The sequence below is a fragment of the Syngnathus floridae genome, chromosome 11 (genome assembly GCF_059516105.1).
Source record: "Syngnathus floridae isolate MCC-2025c chromosome 11, RoL_Sflo_1.0, whole genome shotgun sequence".
Taxonomy (NCBI): Eukaryota; Metazoa; Chordata; class Actinopteri; order Syngnathiformes; family Syngnathidae; genus Syngnathus; species Syngnathus floridae.
Window position 1 is genome coordinate 5,336,750 of NC_142423.1, and position 26,550 is coordinate 5,363,299.

The 26,550-nt window shown below is 43.0% G+C and overlaps 1 protein-coding gene across 6 annotated transcripts in view; it reads right to left on the bottom strand.

Moving 5' to 3' along the window:
• LOC148390499 (uncharacterized) overlaps nt 1-26,533 on the bottom strand; it is a 56,794-nt gene extending 30,261 nt beyond the window's left edge. For 4 of the 6 annotated variants that reach the window (XR_015861304.1, XR_015861305.1, XR_015861307.1 and 1 more), the window contains exons 1-3: nt 26,415-26,533; nt 25,726-25,873; nt 5,922-6,054 (exon numbers count right to left, since the gene is read on the bottom strand). Coding sequence is in view for 1 of the 6 variants with exons in the window: in XM_088389705.1 (XP_088245831.1) it covers nt 5,922-6,054; nt 25,726-25,825 (233 nt within the window). In the remaining 5 variants the exon portion in view is untranslated. The remainder of the gene's footprint in view (nt 1-5,921; nt 6,055-25,725; nt 25,874-26,414) is intronic. The other 2 variants (XR_015861308.1, XR_015861309.1) reach the window with 1 other exon arrangement.
• Between the last annotated feature and the right edge of the window lie 17 nt (nt 26,534-26,550).

Consider the following 26,550-nt stretch of genomic DNA (forward strand, 5'->3'; position numbering starts at 1 on the left):
ATGACGAATCTACATATCCGCTGGGTCCTCCAACCGGCGTGTAACTTTTAACTACAGAATGTGTGTCCGCTGGAGCCTCTTTTGCACAAGGGAGGTGCTGCCACGCCAAGCACCCTGTCACTTCCTGTGCCCGTGGGCCTCAACCAATCATCATCTGATAAAGACATCAGCCGAGCCAATCGGAGCCCGGGCGCCATCTTCACATGACGACGCGATAAGAATGAAACTTGCCTGGGAGAATGTCTTGATCTCAATTGTAACCCCTTTTGCCCGACCCTCTTTCCCCCTTCCCACCAAAATAGTTGTTTGGAGACAAAGTTCTTTTTTGTCTGGTCAGACATAATTGCTCCCCTTTCATCTGCCCCCCTGTTCCCCTTGACCCCTACTCTGGGGTCAGTGGCCAGGATATCCCACTCCTCCACCAATAATGTGCCTTTTAGGGCAGATGAAGAGGGGCATTCATGCCAGGGTAGACAGGAGAGTAATCACGCCATCACACTTTGTTCCCTCCCGTCTGTCCCGACTCCTGACCGAATAGCCAAACAGCTCGCCCGAGTCCGGACATCAAAGACCTGCACGTGGACTGCAGCCTCAGCCCAGCGCTGCACAGAGGGGAACTGTGTCACCAGCGCCAGAGGAGCTCCCGAATACATGCAAGTACACAATTGAGGCCCAACTGAGCAATCTTAACACACTCAACATCCACTGAAAAGATTTAGAAGGATCATGCTTTTCCACTGTTCACGCACAAAGTACCATTTAATTCAAAAATATGTCAACAACAAAAAAAAATGTCATTTGGAATGTTTTGCCCATCTTAGTTCCTTTTTTTTCAATCTTCACACACTTCAAACTTGACGCCAGAGGTCTGGATCCCAGTCTTTCCCTTTTTGTAACGCCTTACGGGCTACAAGTTAGTCCTGCTATCTTGTGAACTATTTACGACATCCACATGCCTTATCCTTCTCAAGCACAGGTTCTACTAGATTCTTTTAGATTTGTAAACGTTGCGAGATATATCAGGTGGCAAAACCCCAAACACAACAACATTTTAGTGGAGGTCCGCAGTCATCGCTCTCATTCTGCCTCTCGGGGCTATCTTGCTTTACAAACATTTTGAATTGATGTAGTGGCCACATAAATGTTCTTCTGGATTGTAAAATTCCTCGTGACACAACTTTTTGATCCGAATGTATCAAAAGAATATAAAAGGCATCATTTTGAACAAGTCCTAAAAGTGACACTCAGGTCAGACGAATATTTGGGCTATCGAGTACGCCTACAGCCTCCGACCTTTTAGTTTTACGGTGATCAATAGATGGATTAATTGCTGAAAGGGTAGAGGGAGGGGGAGTGTGAGAAGTGTGTGTGTGTGGGGGGGGACTTCAGAGCCCCCGGGCAGGGGAGGTTTTCGGGAGGTGGGGGTTAAGATGGCGCTGACAGCCAAGCAAAGCTGAAGGGATTTAAAAGGCGAGCGGAGGGGAGCTGGAGCAGTAAGAGGGCGATTGAAGCCCCCCCCAACCCCTCCCCACTCACCTGGCAGTGGAATGGGCGGCGGGCCGTCAGATTAGGATCTGAGAAGGGGAGATAACGAGTTTATTGCCCCCTGGACGGGGATGGTGGAGCCAGGCAAGGAGGACGGCAGGCCGAGCGGGCTGCGAGGGCTTTGAGCCTGAATGCTGCTGCTGCTGCCGGGCTGTTTGTGTTTGCTTTTCACCTGAGGACGATGGATGCAACCAAACTGGGGGCTTTATGGCACAGCAGCCCAGCATGGTCGTAAAAAAAGCTGCGGCCCGAATGGTTAGAATACCAGCAGCAGAGACGACAATTTATCAATCACTGTTGTGACACGCAAACAAAAACATGCAAGCTAGCGCACGCCTGCTCCAGAAAACAACTTCATTATGAGAGGGAATATTCAGCAACTAGCAGTAATGATAATAATAATGATAATCTTAACAGTTATTATGCTATTTAAAAAAAATCAAATTTGTCTGGGCGCAGTGAATTCAAGGTTCCGCTTTTTCCATGGATTCATCTCATGTAATTTCATGTTAACACCGGAGTTATTGGAAATTGGATAAGCCAGATATTATTATAGGTAAACACAGAATAACCTGTGAAATTTATATGTATTTCACAGCCCCTGTGATCTTTTGTCACTGAATTCTGCGCACGTACTGCGAGCCTGTATTAGCTTTGCGTGTCTGGCCCAGGCGCTGGAGGAGAGATAAGGGGAGCGGATATGAGAAATATGAAAAATAGCACTGTGATAGGATGATCAGTGAGAATGAGCAATACAGACCGCTGTGACAAATGGGACAGGGAGCCAAAGAGGAGAGCCATGCAAAACCACATTAGCGCCAAGGACAGAATGATTTTCCGAGGAATAGAGATGAAACGTGCACTCTTAGGACAAATAATTCGCTAATAAGCACCTACAATAGGCGTTACTTACTCATATAATCAGTGAAGCAAAAATATTCTCGCAGCAGTTGCCCTAAAATATACTTGGGTAAATGCGACATCAAGATATTGCAAACATTTAGCCAAGTAATCAATTGTGGTGGTAATGGATCTGCACTAATGATGTCTGTCTAAGGAAGCTCATTCGTGCATCACACCAAATTCAGGAAATGAGCACGTTGACATTTGTCTAAAACACATCACACACATCTTAATGGCCTGAAGTAAATCTTAAAAGATAAACAAAGTAGCATCAGTGTGTATGTGTGTATATATATATACATATATATATATATACACATATATATATATATATATATATATATATATATATATATATATATATATATATATATATATATATATATATGCTTAAGTTATCTTATTGGGTAGCGATTAGATTAGTTTAGATGACATGATATGTTTTGTCAGCAGTCACCATAGCATCAAGAGAAGAGAAAAGAATAGCTCTTCCTCAAACACACGCTTTTTCTTCTCTGTCTCGTAGACCCGACACACACACACACACGCACACACTTGAAGAGATTTGGGGGCCCTGTGGAGCGGCACGTGAGCGGCCCTCTGTCAGCTGTGTTTGCAGTGAGGTAGGCGAGGGGCGCCGCGCATCATGGAAAGAAAGCAGGGACCCGGCCGGCCGGGGAAACGGCAAAAAGGAGGGGTGTGCTCTGTGCAAAGGCCAAGGCCCAGAGAGCAGAGAAAAGAGCAGCCACAAACCAGCTTTCTGCCAGAGTGAGGGAGAGAGAGGAGGGGGCGCTTGGAACAATGCCCCTTCAGCCGCAGGTGCAATGGCTAAGGCTTTCTGTGTGCGCGTGTGTGCAGCCAGCACTTTCTTTTTTGTGTTAATTGCGCTGATCTGTTGTCTTTTCCCTGCTGCAAGTTTAACACACAGCTGATTAACATGTGGCCTTTTGCAGATCGTGTGTGTGTGTGTGTGTGTGTGCACAGAGTGAGCTGCCTTGCGAGTAATGACGCAGTGTTAACTTGATTTGCACTTGTATGGAGCACAGAGCAATGGTTAACACATCTGAATAAAGGCTTTATGTGCGACATGTCGTACAATTGCAAGTGCACAGAGGCGTCAGTCAGCCACTAGATTAAATAGCATACTCAAAGGATTAAAAGCTTTGGCGAAAAGAACAGTAACGCTGTATTATATCAGTCACAAATTGGGATCACCGAGTGTCCTTGCTGTCGTATTGCTGGTATTACATGTGGCTATTTCCGTGCTCACATAATTTGACACGAGAAAACTTTATTTAAATTAATGAAATACAATTTTTCATCAGTGCTATGGGTATTTTAAATATGGACAAAATAAATTTGAAATTTAATAATAAATTTTTCACTACATGTATAAAAGATCCACTATCCTAATCCAACAAGAGTATTTTTTTCCTCCAGTGCAAAGGGATTTCTGACCATTGAAGGATGAACCAAAACCGCTGAACAAGAAAACAAAATCAAGTCAATATATTTTTTCCCTCACAAAATCAACTCACATTTTTAATATTATTATGGTGCTGTGTTTGCCCTGACTATCATGCCAAATCCACAAAAAAATTAGGCATATTCATGTAAAAGTGCAGTATAAGCGCAACAAAGTCGTGTTTGCCATCTAGTGATAACTTGTGATATTACCACCACAATAGACAAAATGCACACTACCACAGATTTATCTCAATTTGTGAACAATATTTTACAATAGTCCTTCAGTGCACACAGAACAAGTCTTGAATCTTTAAATTAAGATCACGAAAACAAGGACCAAAAACAAAATTATCGCATTCATACTTTTCATTCAGCATGAGCACACTTTCATTTTGTTGAATTTGACTTCAAAACACCAAGGCGACTGAACCTATTAGGATCTGGGTCCTGACGCCGAGGATCTGCCCCTGACAGCTCCCCCGTGGTGCGAGCTTGTTATAGTCTGAGCTCTCTCAACTGGATGGTCCTGTTTGGACAAGTGGTTCCTATCCACCACTGACATGAGACATCAGTGCCAAAGAAGGAAGGCCCCCGCCGCAGCCTCGGGGCACTTCTGGGCTGGTGGAGCGCTGCCCGTGTACCACCCACTGGCTTTGTGAGGTGGTCCTCACAAACGCCGAAAAGTGGAATTTGTGTGCATAAATAGTAGATCCACGCACATTGTGTTTCAACAAACACACAAGGCGCCTCAAAGTGAAGAGCCCTGAGGCCATCGGCAGGGAGCTAACGTAGCCGAGAGAGAAACACAGAAACATGTGTAAGAAGACACACTTCACAGAGAGTGTGTCTCCGTGTCCACGCCCATCCCACACCTCGATCCGTCTCCTTCTCAGATTATTGGGAGGCAGAGAGAGAGAGAGAGAGAGAGAGAGAGAGGGAGGGAAGGGGTAAAGATGGGGAACGTTGATATGGAAGAGAGGAGAGCGACAAAGATGAAGACCTAAACACATTTTGCTCTCCATCCCTCTCTGCTGATATTACTGCTTAATTAAAAGGGCAGCATGTGCTAAGTATTATTCCAGCTGAGATGCCTATCTTCAGTCTATGTAATAAGATCTTCAGCAGGCTTACAGCTAAATTTTCGAGCAAATTTCCTTCCTATTCTTTCCTCTCCGCCGATGTGTTTTGTGCTGTCGCTGCAATCTCTGCGCGGCTGAATTGCGAGCGTGTCGAGCGTGACTGTTTTGCATGTTTATTATTGTCATGTTTTTGTATACGAGTCTGGGAAACGCAAGTGTTCGATTGAATATGTTGCAATTAAGGGGCACATACAAATCGGTTTGGACACAGTCAAAACAATTTTTTTACAAATTTAGGGAGACAATGGGGGATGTAAATAAACGGAAAGGGTTCACAAATTTGAGTGAAGTGCTGAGCAGATTTTCGGTCCTCTCAAATTGCCGGTGCCAAAGCCACTTCCCCCACCTCCCATCCCCACCTGCTCAATATCCTGATGATGATTCATGTCTGCAGCTAATGCTTCAAATCCAGAGATGGTGGCTGGCTTTAGTGTCAGGCTGTCTGCTTTTAAATGTACATCTCCACAACCTTAAGAGCCCAACAGTAAAAATGTGCTGCACAACTACCGTGACGGAATACACCATGAAAGCCGTTCATGAGGTCGAGGCAATTTTATTTTCAATGAAATTGCGGCGCCTTTAGAACTGGTGAAGAACTCAGAAGTGGTTCTAAAAAAAAACACGCTTTAGGACAATAATAAAAAAAAGAAAATTGGCGGGCAAAATACAAAATGTTGCACTGACAGGGATCTAAAGATTAGTTTCCAACATATGAGGCAAATGTGACACACTCGCATGTTACTGCCAAGTCGTTCGTACAACACGGCTCCATCGTGAGCCCCTTTTTTGCATCCACTCCAAAAGAGTGGCTTTGGGCTCCCATTCAATCATCTGGTAAATTAGTTTAATCCTGCGACAAATCTGTACCTCTCCTGGGACGCTTCCAGAGGTGTCAATCTGAGATAAGGTCTGTGTGACAATAAAGGCACCAAACAAGCGAGATGGGGGTGCTGCTGCTGGTTCTTTGCCTCTTTCATACAATCAATGCCATTTGATTTAACTGTTGAAAGAAAAAAAAAGACAAGAGATGACAAGGGCATGTAGTGTTCTAGACAATGCTTCATCTTAAGAATGTATATATTTCATATTATTTTAAATTAAATCTAACTATTTCTTTTAAATCACACTAAAAAAATACAGTGCACTTGCGAGAGCAATATTTCGATATCTTCAATGATGCCTTAGCTATTCCAATTTTAAAAAAAATAGAATTATGTGTTTTTTTGACATCATAACTATAAGATTTTTTCAATTCTAAATACATACACATATAAACAGACTACTCTGCATGGGCCGATTATTTCACAGCAAGCCTCAACAGACCGCTTCTGCCCTCTATTGACAATAAACGGGACTGCAGGTGATTGTGTGATGTGATGATAGAGGGCCAATTATACAATAGTGAACTTGGAGCCAGCGTGGCTGTATTCATAATACGCAGAGAGCCATGTCTAATTACAAAAATGTTGTTATTAGCAGTCCTGCTACTGATTAGAAACTGTGGCGTACAGTAAAAAAATAATCAGTGTCAGTGAACTGAGTCAAACTGAAGAAAAAAAAAAGGATGTGTATATTTGTAGAGTAATGTGCGCTCCATATCAATAAGAAAAAATAAATTTGAATGTAAGATTTTTTTCATATTTTAAAGATAACGCATTTTAATTCAACTACAAATTAAAGGACTCTTTCTGAAAATGCTAAATACTTGTTTTTTTTACGATGACTAATATTAGTTTACATGTGAAAAATTTGACTTCAGAAATATGACTTCAAAAATGTCCATAATTTAAGATTATATTTTCAAAAAATGTAGTTTCTCTTCTTTTGTCGCATCATTGTGTTACAAATCTAACCACAACGATCACAAATTTCAACGCGCTCTATAAAAGTTGAAAACTGAATCCAAACAGCAGGCAGGATGTTAATTATGAGATGATGAGTTGATTTAATGTAAATCCGTTTAACATTAGTGGGACTGAAAAGAAACAAAAAGAGCAAAAAGGGAAACTTCAAAATGTTCTTTGAGGAGGATGAGATCACAGGCAGCAATTATATAATTCTTGTCAAGCGATGGTGCCGATAGCTGGCGTGGAATGCGTACACGCACACACACGCACACAGACAAACTGGCAGTACTCTTGACTGCACTTTTAAACGTTAGACATTTACGCCGGGGTCACATGGATGTCAAATGCAGATTGTGTAACGTATTTTGTGCCGAGTATACGTGTCCAGCCGGCCCTGAACATTGAAAAGAAATTCCGATTTCTTCCTTTTTGGATGCTAACTTGATGATAGCAAAAAATGCAAATTTGTAAATGAATTTTTGATTCCTCACGAGCTCTCGGAAAAATCGTGACGGCCTCGGTATCATTGTTGCAACACATCTCGACATCTCCCACTTTACAAAAGCCATTTACAACACCAGAGAGGGAAACACAAAGGTTCCAGCCTGAGCCCTCGCCATCCACACACACACACACACACACACACACACACACACACACACACACACACACACACACACACACACACACACACACACACACACACACACACACACACACACACACACACACACACACACACACACACACACACACACACGCGCACGCACGCACACGCACGCACGCACACACACGCACGCGCACACACACACACACACACACACACACACACACACACATACACACACACGTACACACGAGTGGTGGGGCCACGAGGTCTACTGCTAGGTTCCCAGGGAGCCTCACTGGTCTGATGGAGGCACTTTGTCTGAAGCCGGGCAGACTACAGCAGACTCCAGAGGAGATGCCTATCAGCTGCCGGCTATGCTACGGCCCGGAGGAGAGAGAGAAAGAGAAGGAGGGAGGGAGAACGGCATAACGAGGGAGAGAAAGAAAGAAATGGAGGGCAACAGTGGGACATGCTAAATGAAAAGATAACTAGCATCAACAGAGAAATCAGAACAAACGGCTGCTTTCCGAAGAGAAGATGGAAGGATTCCTCCTGATCCGACATTTTGTTGCAATTTTCAAACTTGCGGTACAAAGTTAAGAGAGCAGCTATACTGTAAAGTTAGAAGGATGAATAAAAAAAAAGAAAGAAAAAGTTACATTTACAGAAAAATACTGGCAGCTTTGGTTACCACAATTAATGGTAGTTTGGTAACCATTAAATTTAACGCGCAGTACATTTTCGTTATAAAGAATGATGTATCCAATAATATTTTTTTAGTATATATAACTTATCATTCATCGGCAGTGCTCCCCATATTACAGTTTAAAAGTAGAAACTGATCTGGATGTCACTATTTTTACACTCAATCTAAAAAGTCACAGTTTCTTTATCACAAAAATAAACTGTGCAACAAAAATTTGAGCGTGAACCATGACACACATTCAACCAATGGAAACACAAACAAACATATGGCAAGGATTATCGTGTGTGTTAGTGATAGTTTGGCCCAAATCATAGTGTTAAATATTTAACATTATGTTTTGCTTACTGAGGTAGGACAGGAATATGGAATGGGTGGGGGTTGGCTGACAGCGACAGAGCTAATGTGCGCTGACGGCTGGATGGCGACTTCTTAGTTACAGCGTGAGGACACAGCGTATCGTGGGGGAGACGGGGGGGTAGGCTAGCAGGACTCGCACTGTGACCCAAAGATCTCCACGGCCTCAGCCAGCGGAAAATTAGATTACAACGGTGGGACCAGGGAGTGACAGAGGATGGGGCGTCGAGAAGTCTAAATATGGAGGGCTCAGTACGCCCATAATCACTTTATACAAGTTAGACGAACAGAAAGACTTATCTCCTCCTTGCTGTCCAGATTGCCTCTGCTGGTGTCAAGCATGTGCATGTGTGTGTGTGTGTGTGTGTGTGTGTGTGTGTGTGTGTGTGTGTGTGTGTGTGTGTGTGTGTGTGCGTGTGTGTGTGTGTGTGTGTGTGTGTGTGTACCACAAATCCCCACAATAGTTGCACCTCTGTGGTGTCCTTTTACACAGAAAAAAAATGCAGAAGTGATCTGTCTGAATAGATGGCTTTGATGCGCCAGTTGGATGGAAGTCAGTGGAGTTTATTTAAAGAAGAATCAAAGCAGAAAACTCAACGTGTCAGCATGATCGGATAAAAAAATTAATGTCGACTGTCATGTCGTTTTGGATAATAGAAAAGCTAATGGCAAACATATTTTACGTTGCACATTTGATTTATCAATAATTGGTCTTCTATGTCTTATGGTATAAGTCAGTCAGTCATCATTTATTTAGCGCAACAAAAGAAGAAACGTGACAGTGGCTGGGAATGAAGCGTGCCAGATGATGATGAGAATGGAAAAGAGCAGAGGGGGGTGATGAGAAGAGACAGAGCAGAAAATTGAAGTACATGAAACATGACACAAATGGACAAAAGTATTTAGCTAATGATTTATTATTAAACAGAGCAGGAGGCTCGTCCCAGCACAATCCCCCAGCCTAGCCCAGGTTCCGGCCCTATTGTAGGGAGATAGAGAGGCAGATAAGCGGAGCTGTAATGGTAGTCAGATGGCAGGTGGGCCAGCTGAATCCGGGGTTAATCACTGCTAAGTGCTGCCGAGAAGGGTGGACATGGGCTGAAACATTGTATCCTTCAGGGCAATGGAGGGCCACGTAAGTCAGCACAGGTAAGCCACCTCGGCCGCTCGGCCAGACAGCTGGACTCCTCCGATGCCGGCCTAATGGTGTCAACAACTTGCCAGCATTTCTATTATTTGATGTGTTCTGCCAAATGTTCTTCAGCCTGGTAACTTTCATGGAGGTGAAAAAAAAGGTGAGGAAAAAAAAAAAATCACTGCAACTTGCTAAGTTTTTTTTTTAGGGGTGCACATAAGTGGTGCGCCGGTGCGCATGGCGACTGCAAATTCAATAATGCACACCAGTTCAAGTCTGTCACTGTGCTTTCGAGCCAGCCTCATTCAAAATCACGTCTGCCACCGCAACGAATGCTTCTGAGGGCCAACTTCAAAAGAAAATCTATGTAAGGCATTGATACAATGACACATTCTTCACATATTAACGATAAACCTCACCCAGATGTGAGCCTTTAAGTTCATCCTTGAGGTTGGTGGATCCAGAAAAGAAATGAGCACCAAACAAGACGACATGAAAAACAAGAAGCAGCAGCGAGCTTCCTCCAACGCCAAAGCATGAAATGAAGGCTGCCGTGTGCCTAAACAGTGTCTGACAAACCCATAATGAAGGCAGTAATTGGAACAACATTTCGAGTCCACTCTGCTATCCCCGCCGCCATCAGGCCCTTCTCCTAAATCATTGCCAAACATCCAGCAAATCAAAACAAAGCATGAGGGAAGAAGCCGAAATGTACCGAGCAGTCATTTCGGATGGAGGCTGCATGGAAGTGGGCTTCTTACAAAGTTCTAACAAGAAACAGGCTGATACTTGATCGGTGCAGTGTTACTCCGTCACACACGGGCCGTTCGGCTACAAAGTTGCAGAAAATAAAGATCTGAACATAGAAGCCGATTGGATTTCAATTTGCCAGTCAAAATTCACATTTTGCACCTCATACAAACATATTGAAAAGCTCAACTGGGAACGGGCATTCGTGTGAGAAGTAGAAGGAAAAATATCATTCCAAGCTTTTTTGTGCCCTTCTTCTAAAAAAGAAAATGGATTTGCTGTAAACAGCAGATGAAGACATCTTGAATTAGAATAATAAAACAAGGTCAAGTTGCATAGAGAGGCTGGAGCTAAATCATCTGCTTGTAGTAAACAGTTGAGGGGAACATCTATCAGCAAGGCACGAGTCTTTGACAGTATAATAAGGTAGCGAGAGCTGGAGCGTGCACTGAAAACAGATGAAGAGAGACGGGGGGGTGCACATGGTGAGGTGGCAAAGCGACAGAGAAAAGTAGCTCATCACCTTTAGCCTTCCTGTGGCAAGTTTTGCTGAAGAGCCAGAGCTTATTAACGCTGCAAACAAGCCATGCATATGTAAAATAGCTTTTTGCTCATTGTTCAAAATAATCCAGTGGAAAAAAAAATTCCTTGTGGATGGAAAAAAAAAGTCTAACTCCAAGGTCAATCTGTCCTGCCATGTAATATTTGATTTTGAATTATTTCCTCATGGGAAAAAAAAAAAAATGGAAGCAGAAACAAACTGTTCAGTGGTCAAACTTCGTCGTTACCTGAGCAACTGTGATGTTATTTTCAGTCGACAGGAAGTGGCAAAATGGCCGATACCAGACATGGATAAAAATTGGTGACTTCTGCTGCTTAAATTATATTCCACAAACACAATATTAGTCAGAATACTGGTTTTAGATGATAGTGGGGTTTGCACGGTACGGATTATGGTCAAGAAATATTTGGAGTTCCTCTAATATTTTTTCCAATTAGGTTCGGCAGCCTCCTGGTCTTACGACATTATTTTTTTATGGTTGAAAGTTAACTATACATTATTTTTCCCTCCAAATTTTAGTACAACCTCAGAAGCATTCAACGTAACAGTTTCAATGGTTCTTTGTACAACTAAAGAAACTTTGAACATATCGAACATAAAAATTGCAACATATTATTGACCTCGGGGCTGGTATTTGTGCATGTCTGTTTTGTTTCAAAAAGTGTGTCTGCATCCACTTAAATGACGCAGTACTGAGTACACTTGCTGACACACGCACACACACACGCACACACGCACGAAGACGCGCATGCATAGGCTCGATGTCAATCAAGTAGGTGTCTAATTAAAAGGAACAGGAGAAAGCTGCTGGGGACAGCAGTCGCTATCAGACAGCCATTTTCATATGAATGGCCTTTTTTAATTAAACTCAACAGCTAATAAGCCTCGGTATCCAGCCCATGTCGCAGTTTAGCAGACAAAGAGCCGGAAAGAAAACACACACATGCCTTTTGCGTAGAATGGAGGGGGATGAGAGGTAAAGACAGAAGGGTGAATAATGAAGAGTCGTCAGAAGCCGAGTGATGCATTGCCTTTGAACCTGTTGGCTTCCCTTTGTTGGCCGAGGCGCTTTGCCAGCAGCTATTGTTGTCAACAAAGTTTATTGAGCCTTGACGGTAATACAGAACACCCAACAACAGTATTTACATTTGCTGTATGGACAGAAATTAAAGTGGGGGAAAGAAAGAACACCAAGCCATATTTTTCTCTCTGCAAGGAGAGCCCTGGCAATCTGTCTCTCGCTTTTGTTGTTTAGTGCTTGTGTACTCGACTAGGCGGATGGATCAAACGTAAAACCAAGAAAACAAAAAACAATTAGTGTTTTGTCAAATAATGTGCGGCTTCCCCTTACAAGACACTAATGTATCGTATATAATTGAAAGCCAAAATGTCAGTGCAAAATCGTATTTGCCTCAATGGATTTAGCCGCTGTAGAATCAAATCGGTGGAAAAGAATTACAGCGTGATTCAGCGGCAGGAATTAGCGGCATGTTGTATGATGTTCAGAGTCACGCTGCCAAGCTCCAACAATGACATTTAGCAGCTCCGACTTTCTTTGTTCGGGAGCCGCTCGTAATTAATGTGTTGATCCTCCTCGCTATAGAAAAAGAGAAAAACGTTCAAACGGCGTCACTTTAGGCTTGCAGAGATCTCGCACGTTTAGAGCGCGGGCAAATACACGGTCACGCCAGGTTGCCAAGTTTAGCGTGGCGAGACAATGCTGAAGAAAAGACAACATGAATGGGATGTATGATTCCCATACTCCTAAGATTTCTCTGTGGAAGAGATTATGGTTCCGCCTCGCAAACACGACAAATCTCCATTTTCCCAACCTTTTACAACAGATAAAGGGCCCGGGCTCCCTTTTCTACACTAAATCCCAGATCAACTTCTCCTTAGCTATTCAAACCACCCAGCAGGTTGTTGCTAAAAGGCTTGCAAGTGAGCGGGGAGATAGCTGCCGCCGCCGCCGGCATCTCAAATGAGCTCCCCGCCCTCGCCTCGCCTCGCCGTCACGTGACGTTGGCTCCGCTAATTCTTCCCGCTCGCTTACTTCTCCACAAACTTGCAAGATTATGACCTCCAGAAATATTTCCCAACTATAACAATAAAATTAACTTGTAATGAGCAAAATAACGGCACATCAAACGCTCGTGGATGGTGTAGCGCGAGCTAGCAAGAAAAGGCCCAATTTGCAGATTACATGGCTCATGACTGCCCAAGTTCAAAACACGGAGAGATTGGTTGCCAAGTGAGAACGAAACGACTCTGAAGCATTATTTAAACTTGTGTAATGGATATGCTGCGGGCGAGCGGGCAAATTCACCGTGCAAAGAATCTCCATTCTGCACGCGGCACTTCAAAGACGAAAGGAGCCGTGGCTTCGGGGAGCCACTGGGCACATGGAGCAGGGGGGGTACGAACTTGGCGACGCGTATTTGTCTCCTGTCGTGACAGAAATTGGCATGGAGTGTTCAAAATGAGAGATTTATCTGATCTAGGGCAGACTCGCTGTTGCGTCAACACGACAGAGCTCCTCAATATCCACGCAAAATTGTAAAACAGTGCAGAGTTGGAAGTTGGCCTCCAAACTCGGAGGCCGCTAGAGACATTTGCGGACCCAAACGAAAGCGCAAGGTAAGGCGAGAGATGAAAGGGAGATAAATGAAGCCAAGTGCAGCGGAGGTCCTTGTTATGCGCTGGTCGACGAATGAGGGCAGCAGCAAAGATAAAGTGGCCAGTGTCCGACATGTTTTACCATCAGATACACGCACACACACCAGACCGCAGGAAGATTTCACTAAAATAGAAAGCCACAGTACACACACTCACACACCGCAGGAAGATTTCACTAAAATAAAAAGCCACAGTACACACATAAACACACACACACGCTGGGGGATTGTTGGAGCGCACTCTGAGTATAGGTTGTTTAAGAAATTCAAAAAGCCCATTCATTAATACCTTTTGAATTTACCAACGTGTTGCTATTTGTTAAGCTGTTAAAAGAGACATTTTCTTGGCCGCTTTTGTCATAGTGATTTCTCAGCCGCTGCCTTGGCTTCTACCCCTCAATCATTCAGACTCTCCTTCTCCAGACTCTTATCTGATGGGAGCTCTGCCACTCTTTGCACTGAATACTATTGGGAAAGCCTCGCATATGTTGAGCGCTAGAACACGCGGTTGTTTGCACGCATAAGGCTCACACGCTGACGAGCTATTATGACCTTGCGGAAATACCGGGAAAGCAGAAGATTTATTTATGGGGCTTGAATGCACTGTGCCGTCTGGGTATCGGAATAAAAACGTACAACAACAGCATGATGTAAACATTAATAACATGATTTATCATACATCCTACTGAGTGAATAAAAAAAAAAAAAATCTAAATAAATCGTTACGATTCATTTTACATCAGCTGTATAATGCAACAGAACAAGATATTAGAAAAAAATATTCATACAGCAATTAGAAATATTTATTTTTTGGTCATTTTAATTGAAATCACGGAATATGAATTAATAATCAAACTCCACCAATTTTTATCCATCTGTTTGTCTATTTTGCCATTTGTTGTCGATTGAAGATGACATCACAGGTGCTCAACTTGCCAATGTCACATGTCCAAACTCGGAAAACAAGTTTTGTTCAGTTTTGCTTCGTGGCCTGTAGTGAGTTGAGCACTCTGGCGCTTATTTAAAAGACCTCCATTTGTTTTCTCTAAAAATTGGATTGCACCATCTAATTTACACTGATTTACTTAACTTGTGCAAACCTCGAGCCCCGACCAATCAAATGGCTTAGATGTTTGCTTAACATGCAACTTGAACTTTGGTGACTTTTCCCTCGAGGCACCCTCCACCCATCATCTGGCCTTTTCCACCTCGCTCTATTCTTAGTCCCGAAAAGATTGATTCGTGCTTTTTGCGGTTTAAGCCTGACACACCTCAGCTTGTCTGGCCGACGATTTCAAGGCGGAGTTTGATTAGTGAAATATATTGTACGGTTTCCATCGCACTTCCTGGCTTTTGCTCACACCTCTTTGTGACTGAATGACTCGTTCATGTCTGAACTGCCAACAATGGCTCTCTATACTTTGGCCAGCCGTGTCAAAGTGTCTCTTCCTGTGTCGAGGGAGCCCTTTAAACTTAGAAGTCCATTTCCCAGGAGGTTGAGGAGCGAGAGTTGTGTCTAGATCGCAAAGGGTGCCGTCAACTAAAACAAGCCTTTTGACCTGACAACTTCCGGGTCGCGCCGTGATGGTTTTCCTGAGGGTTATTCGGAGTGCCAGCGTATTTCACATGACCTCCAACACATCGCATTCCTCAGCGCTAACTAATCTGGTGCAAGCGTTTTCTCTCCCGTCACGTGATCATATCATCATATCCGTCCAAATGCACGGACAGAATGTGTGGATGGCAGCCGTTTGATGTTGCGAGCACTCGAGCGGGGCGGATTGAAGTCAACATCTGAGTCATGCGGGTTAATGGAGATGAGTGAGAGGTCTTCTATGTGGCACTGGCCACGCGTGACCGCGGCTCATCATCATTAGAGGCGCGGAATTAGGCGATGAGCTCATTGTGAAGACATGATGGCAATCATTTGTCACATCTCTTTGGAGAGCAGAGCAGTAAAGTGTGAGAAAGTATAATTAAATTGTTTGCTCAACTTAATTTAAAGCTAACTTGGACTGTGTGACTATTTGTGTCAAATCAACACATTCCGGTTAGTGAATTTATTTTTTCCACCTTTTATGTTGTTATATTATTATGTATTATTATTTGTGCTTTTCTGGTTATTGACACTGACGCTAAAAGTGACACTCAAAGTCACTTCTACAATGCAGCACTTTTCTTGAAAGAGATCTTATCATCTTCACCCAAACATTTTAAGCGGCATGAATTACCATAAGAAGAACATGTCCACAAGGCAAATTAATTAGGAGAATGTAGATAGCAGAGCCATAGATGAAAGAAGCTTGCCAAAATGGTATCGGGTTTTTTCCACTGGATGGGGAGGGGGGTGGAGTGGTTGGAGGGGGGCGTGTCATTTGCTTTTTCAAACAATGCGGGTAACAGCAGGACACAGGGCGGACATGACACAACATTGTATGCTGTTGTCATTACTAGAAAAGCGATTATGCTGCTGTGATGAGCACAGACTGTATTTGTTCTCTATTTACACTTCCTCCCATGAGGGAAACTAAATATATAATACGGGCCCCATCCCAAAGTATTGGAACGACAACGGGTCATTGTTTGGTTTGGTTGGATGATGCAGCTTACAAAGTTTGGATAGAACTTGACTTGAATTTTTGTGCCTTTTGAATATTGTCAATTCAAAATACAGCTTGTTGAAAATGAATATTTGACCATTAGGGCCGGTCGGTACATACTGCAATTGGGTAATACGAAGGACCAGACCAGAACAGAAACCGAAAACCTGAAACCAAAGTATGAGACAGACTAATTGTCAATCATGAGCGGTATTATGTTTGCTAGTTTTGCCAACTCTCAGAGTGAGAACATGAACCTTCTGGGCCCCCGGGCATGGAACAAAAGCCATATCTCCACTTTATTCATTATGCTGCCAAAATGATACCCCGTTTCCCCATTTCTTGGCTTTTATTCATTTTAATACACATTCTTGTTGAGCCCTGTCCCTCGCCGTCCTACTCGGCTCAGTCAAAATACTCCATGCTATCTCTTAACTTCCCTGATTGGTGGAACTGAATGTAGAGCACAAATTAAAAAACCCTGCGCGTTTGAAAAGTTTTTGCAGTAAAAACAATCTCCACTAAATTGTCAGACTCTTTGAAGACAAAAAAATTTCATTTTGCTTTGCCTCTATCTATAAACTACAACCCCACCAATCACCCGAGTGAGTGCCGGTGACGAGGTGGCATTACCCAAAGGCAGATCATCAAAGTTTATTTTTAAAAATAATAATAATAATAATAAGTCCATTCCAAAGTCCGCCTTTTCTGTTTCATTCCATGCAAGATAACCCAACTCTAATTGTTGCCATGCATGGCAGCATTCTGTCTTCTCAACACCTGTCCAGGTGGTCTGAAATGGGCCAAAAATGGAAAGATGAAAGGCTGCAATTGTTAAAGTACGCTTGAGAGACAGCCAAGAGACAGACCCCCAAATGGGGACAAAGCAAAAGCAGTCTGGAAGGAAAGTGTGTGTATGTATTTAGGGGCAGCATGGATGGGAGATGTCAACATTTGCATAATACGCACTCTTCATGAGTAACAAAGAAAAAGACAGACATGCAGACACAAAACTCCGCTTGATGAGGGAACAATGGTGGCTTCACGTCGACTACTTTTTCATGGCTTAGAATTTTCTCAGGTAGTCTTACAAAGTAAAATTTTGCCAGACTTCAGGCCTTCAAAATTCTCACTGAAGGCACTCAACTAATTCTACTTCAATGATGACAACGTTGGGCCAACATCCGAAATGCAATCAATTGTTTCTGGAAGCCATGATGTGCACGCAGCTGGCAGCGGGGCAGGTGTAGCAGAAGAACGCCGATCTGAGGCTGAATTAGAACATAGACGAGCAGACAAAGATGGATGATGGATGGTATTGATACAGGCGGCAGAAGCCTGGCTTTATCTGGGCGGCACAAGCTAGACCTGCCCGGGTGATGGGTGGCCTGTCAGCCTTTTGTTTATGGCCACCACCCATCTTTCATCTCTTATAAACCCCGAAAGCTCAGATCACTCAAAAGTGCCTCCCCAGCCTTTGTCTCTTCATCTCGGACTTGAATCGTCTTTTTCTTTCTCCTAGATGAATAGTCACAAACTTATATTAAAGTTTCTATTGTTCTCTAGCGCCTGACGCGCTAAACATATTTTTTGTAATTTTTTTTTTTAGAAACGGTGCAAGAATGTGTCTTTAGGATGCGCACGTCAACAGAAGAAGCGAAAGAGAGACGGCAGCGAGAAGACAAACCTAATCCAAGCATATCCCCATGAGTTGCACGCTTCCAATTAACGACGGGTTGCTTTATCAGTCTCCAATGGGTGATTGCTGTTTTTAATCATTTTCTTCCTCTACATGATTTACTCTCCCTCTATCAGTCTCTGCCTCTCTTATCATCTAACCCCCCCACCCACTCCTGCCTTACTTCCCACCCAACCCGTTGCCTCTGTTTCACCGTCTTCCGATGAAGCCGCACTCTGACTAACATCAGTCTAGTCTGCGTGGAAAATTAAAACTTCAATGTGTGTATTTACAATCTTTTGTACTGCCACAAAAGCACTTGACACTTTAATGTAATTCACAGTGCAGTTTGAGCAAGTGTCGGATCCACATGCAGCTTCTCCTGACTCGTGATCTCCAAAAACACAAGAACATCCTCTTTTACGCTGGTTTTGTTTGTGCGATTGATTAGGACAACCAAAATATACCTGCCACATTGATCGATGTGCCCAGTTGAGGCGGTGTCGAGTTAAATCCCGCCGCCTTGTTGGCATGGTTATAAACGAGAGTCGACGTGCAGCTGACACAAATGTGCGAGTATCTTCTTTCATTTAGTCAACGTCTGACGGAGACCTAAGAAGGTGACACCAAAGCGGAACGCTTCTGCTCGGTCACCTTATGATGATTTGCAAACTTTGCACGCTCGTGCGTCGGGGTCCGACGCAGCCCATGTTCTCCTCTGGTCAAGGTGCTTTTTGCAAATGGGGCAGTTATCTCAGTCTAGGAGGTCGCCCGCCACCTCGTGAAGAGCAGAACACCGGGAATACCAATCTCACGACGCGTGCGACTAGGTTGTTGCTAGCCACCATCCTCTTGGGTGGGCAATAACTCATCTCCCGGCAAGGCTCGGCCCTTATCTCAGCCGCCTTCCGCAGGCCCGCCCGGTGCCCGCTCTGTCTTAGGAAAGGATTTTCTGCTGCCCGGTGCCCGAGTTATGGATGAGGTTGAGGTGACAGAGTAGGCCTGTCCGTTGAGGTTGTCTTACTGGATTTATGTTTGGATGTGCGAAGGAATGTCAAGGTGTGTGCGTTTATGTAGTTTGCGCGTGCGTTTATATCCGAGATTAATATGCCAGCTCGTCTTCATGTATCTCATCTCATAAGGCCGAGCGTTATTCTCCGAAGTTATTTAAACACGTGAAGGGCATCTTTACACTTGCATCTGAGCTTTTGCCCCTCCCACTTCCACGAGCGTGCACACACACACACAGACACACACGCATCTCTCCATCCTTCTATCCCATCCACACCGCCTCTCTGTGTCATCTCGGCCTATCAATCAAAAATGTATTAAGTCCAGAGTCGGGGCCGATCAAAGGCAGAATTCCTGGGAGGAGAGCAGATAAGGCCTATCTCATTAATAAGTGCTTTAGCATGGTGGAAGCCTGCGCGCCTCGCCACACCCTGCCTGCCTCCCTTTGATATCTAATTATCCATCCGTTTCATTCTGTCAGAGGAGGAAAGGGAAGATTCACAGTGTCATCACAAGCAAATACTGATGCGTGAGTGGCTCGTGCTCACAACGAGGGGCTGCGCCAAACACGGGGGGGGAGAAAAAAAATCCAAATGTGTAGAGAGTGACATGTGTAAACAAATGCAAATGAGATGTTCTTGCAAGAGCCTAGCCTCCAGATAATCTGTCAAGCAGGATCGATCTGAATGAGTTCTTGAGAGACTTCCAATACAAACGGCAGCCAAAACTGGTCGTAGCTCGTCATAAGTGCGATATCGCTTTCCCTTGAGTAAGAAATGAAACTGTAGCAGGGGTGTCAAACTCTGGCCCGCGGGCCAAATTTGGCCCATAGTGTAATTATATTTGGCCCACAAAGACAAAATGTGCATCGACTTTATGTCAATACTACAATTGCAAATTATCTTCACTTTAAAAAATAAAAAAAAAGGCGATGTTGCTAGTTTTTTTTTTATTACCAATCATCTTTGTACAAATTTTTTACCAGTCTCGGATTTCAAAACTAGTTAGTCATCAGTTTGTTGTGTAGCTTGTACTGTATATGATATGAGACATTCATACATTTATTTTGGGTCATAATGACCCTCCGAAGGAACCAATGACTACGATGCGGCCCGCGACAAAACTGAGTTTGACACCCTTGATAAAACAATCGTGGGTGAACGAAGTCAAAAGCAATAAAGTAAATACTGGGGAGAGGACACAATGGAAGGCGTGGAAGTATGAAGAAGGTGGAAGAATTCAGAAGAATAATTAGCAGTGCAAAGTGGAGAAAGGAGAGAATTAGGGGAGAAAGACTGGGGCATTCTTTTGCTTTCTCTTCTTGCTTTTCTGTAAGAGTAGCTCAAGAAGATAAGGCTAAAAAGGTCCGTCAGTGTGTTGCCGAACAATCCGTTCTGTGTCTTCCCCTAAGTCTCTCTCAGTACTGCCTTCGATACCGCCTTCCTAATGGCACAACTCGGATTTCCAATGATGCCTCTTGTGATACGGCTCATCTCTGTTGGCATGCTCAACTCACATCACTTGTCCAATATAATATCATAGCATAAAGCCGGAACAAGCCCGAGACAGATTGTAATTAAACAAAACAAAATTCCCTTCAAGCCCAAACCTTCAAACCGGCGTCGTTTATTGATACAAAGAATTACGATTCAAAGAAGCATTAAAAAGAGTGAAATGACGACTTCATAGCTGTTCAAACCTCCGTGTGTAATCTCGCCGAGCAGAGCCGGGAGACAAACAGAAAACGGAGGATTTAGAAGAACAAAACGGACACAAAACACGGACCCAAATGCTTAACAAAGACTCCAAAGTCTCGCAAGCCGTCCCATGTCCCGTTGGAAGAGAAACCTTCATCTCAAGGCATTCGCGTTAGAAAAGAGACTTGCTTTAAGAGGAGGCGTGTCAAAGAGACGGGTCACAATGTTTACAAAGAGCACTTTTAATCCAAACGTAGCGTACCCCAGCTTTCATTCCCCATTTCATGGGATTAAAATAAAATGAAACATAAGAAAATACAAATTAATTTAGGAGTGACTTTGTTGTTTTGAAGGGATGGCTTCTAAGAAATCTTAAGAGAAATAAAGACAAAGAGTTTCACTGACTTGAAAATAATGCTCATCAATCACTGAATAGTCATTTATTTACTGCATATGTTTTTTTACGATTAATCAGATGCATGCTCGCCACCGCCTCTCGTCTCTTTCTGACCTGTTGTGAAGCTGCCTGGAGGTTTGAATAAATGTCTGGTGCCAGGCTGCTTCACCCCAAGGCCTTCTGGAAGATGAGGGAGAGGTCAGCCGTGTGTGTATGTGCGTGCGTGTGTGTTTATGCAAATCGGAATGTGCGAGAGTAAGTAGCCAGAGAAAGAGATAACTCAGTCACGGAGCCACAAGACTAAACAAAAAAATACACGTTATACTCTGTTTATATAAACACGTCATCATACTGGAACTAATAGGTAGCAAAGCCATTCTGAAATCAGTTAAAAAAATATTTAATATAAACTCATAAGAATATCTGGAAAAAGGCCTCCAAAAACATTATAACAAAAAAATATGAGCCCCCTCCACCAAATCTGTTCACCAGCATTGCTGGGTGCGAGCAAAGTCCGGCGACCTACAAGCAGATGAAAGAGAGGTTAACCTACAGGGATGAACCTAAGGCGGACCAGAACCAGAGGGGCTCGCCTACCCTGGTGGCACCGCCTGCACCCTGCACCCCCCTATATGAACAGATCTGCTTGTGATTTAGCTGGGTGGACACTCAAGAGTCTTCCTTCATTTTCTTTTCTGTTCCCAGGATATGTTGGCTAACGCGCTTTGGAAGGGGTGACGGCGAGGTCAGGGGGGCTCCAGTCGACTGTGCCCTGAGGAGGAATCCTGGTTGAGAGGGTGTGGGGGGGTACCCCTCTGGGACTGTGAGCCCCTCCCAAATCAAAAACAAACAAACAGAGTGGTCTTCTGATCTAATCTAGTCAAACTAAAACCCGCCCAAAGGAGCTACTAGACTGGACATTGGATTGTCATGGGCCCTAAAAAAAGTCACGGACTGTCTTTCCATCAAGATCTAACAAAATGGAGTGACTCTAGCACAGAGCGTGTAAATGAATGTTTACATAAATGTTGACTTGTCTGAATAAATTCATTGACTGAGGTCAGTCATGTTTGCGCATCTAACAGAGGAACAGAGCCAGAATTATTACACAGGCTTCTTGGCAGGGAAAGTCAACATGTTCAGTTCATTTCATTCTCACCCTAAACATTCCGTCACTGTGTATGTAGCATGAGCAGCTTTTTTTTCTTTTTTTTTTTTGTGGTTTGAACATCAGACTAAACTTGGCTAACAGGACTCCACACACAATGCTAAACAATTTCCCTTTCCTTTACATTGGGCGCACCAATCGCAGCGCTGCGTTCTGTCAGCTGACCGGCGAGAGACGATGAGGGTGAGATTAGACCAATCAGGGGTCACACTCAGGTTATCACAACCACTGGAAAACCGAAACAGATGGAGAACATATTCCAGCACCACTCAACATCTACTGTCGGACTCTGTCGATCTTTCGGCCTGGTATTCTCCTGCTCCGTTGGACTGGAAGAATGTCAGATTTAGCACAGATTTGGAATTCTGGGTCATATTGCTTTAACAGGCATTATAATAAATCCCTGACACGTCAACACAAACTATCAAAATAAATTAAAAAACAATGTGTGCGATCTAATTCATGCCCATTTTGACCACATTTAAATATTACAGAACAATTTTGGGGACTGAGGCTTTGTGAAGATGCCACTTTCGTTTCAAACACAGCAGTATTCCCCTAAAACGAATTATGCACTCACATTGCAAAAACTCTTTGGCGTCAATATGATTGATGTTGACAGAAAACAATTTCATCAAATAGGAAAGCGATGCAATACTTTGAACAAAAAACAAATAGCTCCCAAAGTCTTCTCCTACTCAGGGCAGTTTCAGTGAAAACTTAAAGAACAAACGTTTCTTCAGCCAGTTTTCCCTCCACCTTAATTCCAAAGTCCACGCTTTGCTTCCCTTGTTTTGTCTATTTTGATATATAGTTGTTGTCCTTATCTGCTCATCTGCAATCCAATGTGGATAAAGGCAAGGCTTCTTTCGCTCATTCCACCACCCTTGCACCGAGATGACAAGCTGATGAGCGGTGCCACGGCACGAGGGCACGAGACGCTCGTCACGACAGAAAAACAAACAAACAAAGCGCAAGCGATAAACTGATGGAAATATGTACAAGGTCTTATCACAGATGCTAATTGTTTCCGTGTGGGAAGGGAAGGCGGTGGCGGCGGCGGCGGCGGAGGAGCCGAGGGGTGCACTCGAGGGAGGGCAAGAGGAATTTGAGAATATCCTGCATGTGCCTTTGGCCTGTGCCTGACTTCAGAGCTAAGCCCTCTCTCAAGAGAGGGTCAACAGCAGGTTCAACTTTTCACCTCGCCGGCACTAGAGAAGACACTAAATACAGAGGATTACATCGCGGCCCGCTGCAATATTGTCTGGCCTTGCACTGTGTTTTGGAGGACACACAACTTGCAAAGCCTTCCAATTCACTCAAGCACTTTAAGTGCAATACAAACAGCACGGAAAACGGGCAAAATAAAAATCGTGCATTTGCTTAAACACAATCATTAATCTCTCTAAATTGTGTTTATTATATTCCATTATTTTGTATAGTTTGGCGTAATCCCATGAATTGCACAGGCCTCCGCTGAGTGAACTCAAGCATGCACCACCCGGCAATTAGTGTGTTCATAAAGCCTTTGACAAAAGAGTTGCAAGATAAGAAAATAAAATGTGGAATTTGCTGCGTGCAATATACACAATGTTTTATTTGAAGTCGAAAAGCATCACTTTGTTTTCATGTCAAAATCACTCTAATGAGTTGAATGAGGGATAATAGTGCTTGAGTTAAAAAAAATAATTAAAAAAACACTTTGATTAATGAAATATTATGCATCAAACATAATTTAATAAGTTTATCCAAATGTTGAGTTTTCTTAAACATGAGAAAAACACTTTTCAGGTTAGAAAAATAACAATGAGCAGGGTTTGGACAATCTGGATTTTAGGGCCGATCACCGATCAGGGAGTTAATAAAAAAACGATTACCAATCTGACCACAAGACTGAGCAATATATTTAAATTACTTTTTTTTTTAATTCTATTTACTTGTGTATGGTTTATTTAGCACTATAATTGCAACACATGCTAGTACTTTTCATACAAACTTAGTGTTTTAAAAAACCAAAGCTAAAAATATAAATTTCAAACATATGTTGATGCATTTCACTTTGTCTGCTTCTCACAAGGAAAAATTCAAGACAATGATAATAGAGTGCTACTGGGATTTTGAGGGGTGCAAAGACAAAAGTTAGCAACATCTTGCTGTTCAAATGTGAACAGTCTACACACAAAGCCCCAGTTGCATATCAGGTGGCAGGCCACAGACCAAGCACGTCACAGTTATGTGCACCCGGCGGATATACAAAGCAGGTTCCTCGGTGTGTGGGGACAGGTATGTGCCACCGGTCGGGTGTGTATGCAGACAGGCAGCCGGCCGGCCGGCGTCAGAGGCAGCACGGCCGTCACAACACGGCACACGCCGAAGAGCCGCATACCAGGCACCCACATTGCGCGCACACAATGGCCACTCAGTGCTCGCTATCACGCACCAGCAGCATCAGCAATGTGAAATATTCACACAGACGTGCAGGGGAAGAGGTTAGGACGGAGAAAAAGCTTTCAAAAGTTGGGCGTCCAAAAGGCTAAGAAAGTGGATGCTCATTTTTTTTTTTTTTTTAATTTAGGTCATCCAGATAAAGGCAGATGTTGGTAAATTAGAGATGGAAATATTGAGGTTACATTTTTGAGAAGAAGCAATTACGGCAAAAACATTTGAAAATATATTTGGGCTGTTTGCAGTTTGAACACTTTTGATATTTTGGGGGAAACAGATCACATGAATAAACAATAAATGTGAATGAAAGCTTTTCATGGTGGTAAATAATGATATCCAATATTAACACAAAAATAAAAATAATTCTAAATTAAATATGCGAACAGTAAATAAGGATGGACAGAATGTCAGTTTAGTCGAACGGTGTCATACTTGACATCATATTCGCCGTTTGACATTTTGACGCATATCGGCATCTGCCTTTTTTTTAACAACGGGTAAAAACAAAAATGGGCATAATTTATTCATTTAAATTTTTAGTAAACGTTTTAAGACTTGCTGCTGACCCTGGAGAATTTTTGCACTTTATTTTTTTTCTACAACTTTCAATTTTAGTTATACCATAATTCGACAACTTTATTTACAGTCAACTGTTTGAGGCTTGCTTTTGAAATCAAGAATTCCCTGTACTTTTTATTTAAAAATTTAAAAGAAGCCTATCATTTAAGATAAAAAGAAAACAATTTGAAAAAAAACACTTGGATAAAAACGATGGAATCTGTTTGAATGAAAAAAATGTCTCCAAATACTAGCGATTGGCCTCCTTGACCAGTAAACATCAGTCTTGGAACTGAAAAAAAATAATATCAGTCTATCTCTAAATGCTATAATTAAAAAAAATGTCTCAAATTCTTTGGATCTTCTACTTGTGTTTTAGGATATATTTATGCAATCCACCAAAAACTCGTGAAATTTTTGGAGAATAGCAAAACAATATCATTATTGCGTAAACTCAGAGTTGCAAAGTGTTCGATACCTGCAAATGACGGGTGACAGACTTTCCATGGCTCTCTGCCGCCCTCTGCTGGAGGAAGAGGAGACTTTAAAATGGACACCAGGCTTCGGCTGGACGACATCCTTTTTTAAAGCATCCTTCTGCTCCGGCTGACCTCATGTTTCTAACCCTTGGGGGAATCAGGGAGATGAACAGCGAAGATGTTAATGTCAGCCATGTGTGAAGAAGTCGCTTGAGCATTTTCAGCAAATACAGTGAGGCCCTCTCAAAGTATTGCCGACACCCTGAGCCCTGCACATCTGGCGTTAATCACTAACACACACATGCAAAGAGAAACACACACGGACACATGCATACACACACACAGGCAAACACTTGTGCAAAGATCTCCTTAAGAAAATCCCTCTCAACTCCTGAACTTACAACATGACTGGGTCAGCACACGTGCTGTGGATCTAGTCACACCACAGCGAAGTAATAAATGCTGCAAGATTGATATAGGTATCATTGGACATGATGCATGCATGCATGCATGGGGGAGAAGATTTATGCTCAATTGTAAACAATAAAAAAGATAACAATCATGTGATTAAAATACTTGGTTATACATAAATGAGCCTAGTTTTTAATCCTGCAAGCTTTCTTAGTTTGTCAGGTGATTTGCAAGGCTAGTTTATGTTTGGAAATTGTTTTTTTTTGTCGTTACTTGCCTTTAAACTGCAGCTTTTGTTGTTCTTGCGTCACGTCAACACGCTAAAATGATCGATATCCCTGTGACAACCTTTTTTTTTTTTTTTTTTGCAAAGACAGTATGGCAACTCGTTTGGACAAACTACACAGAAGGCA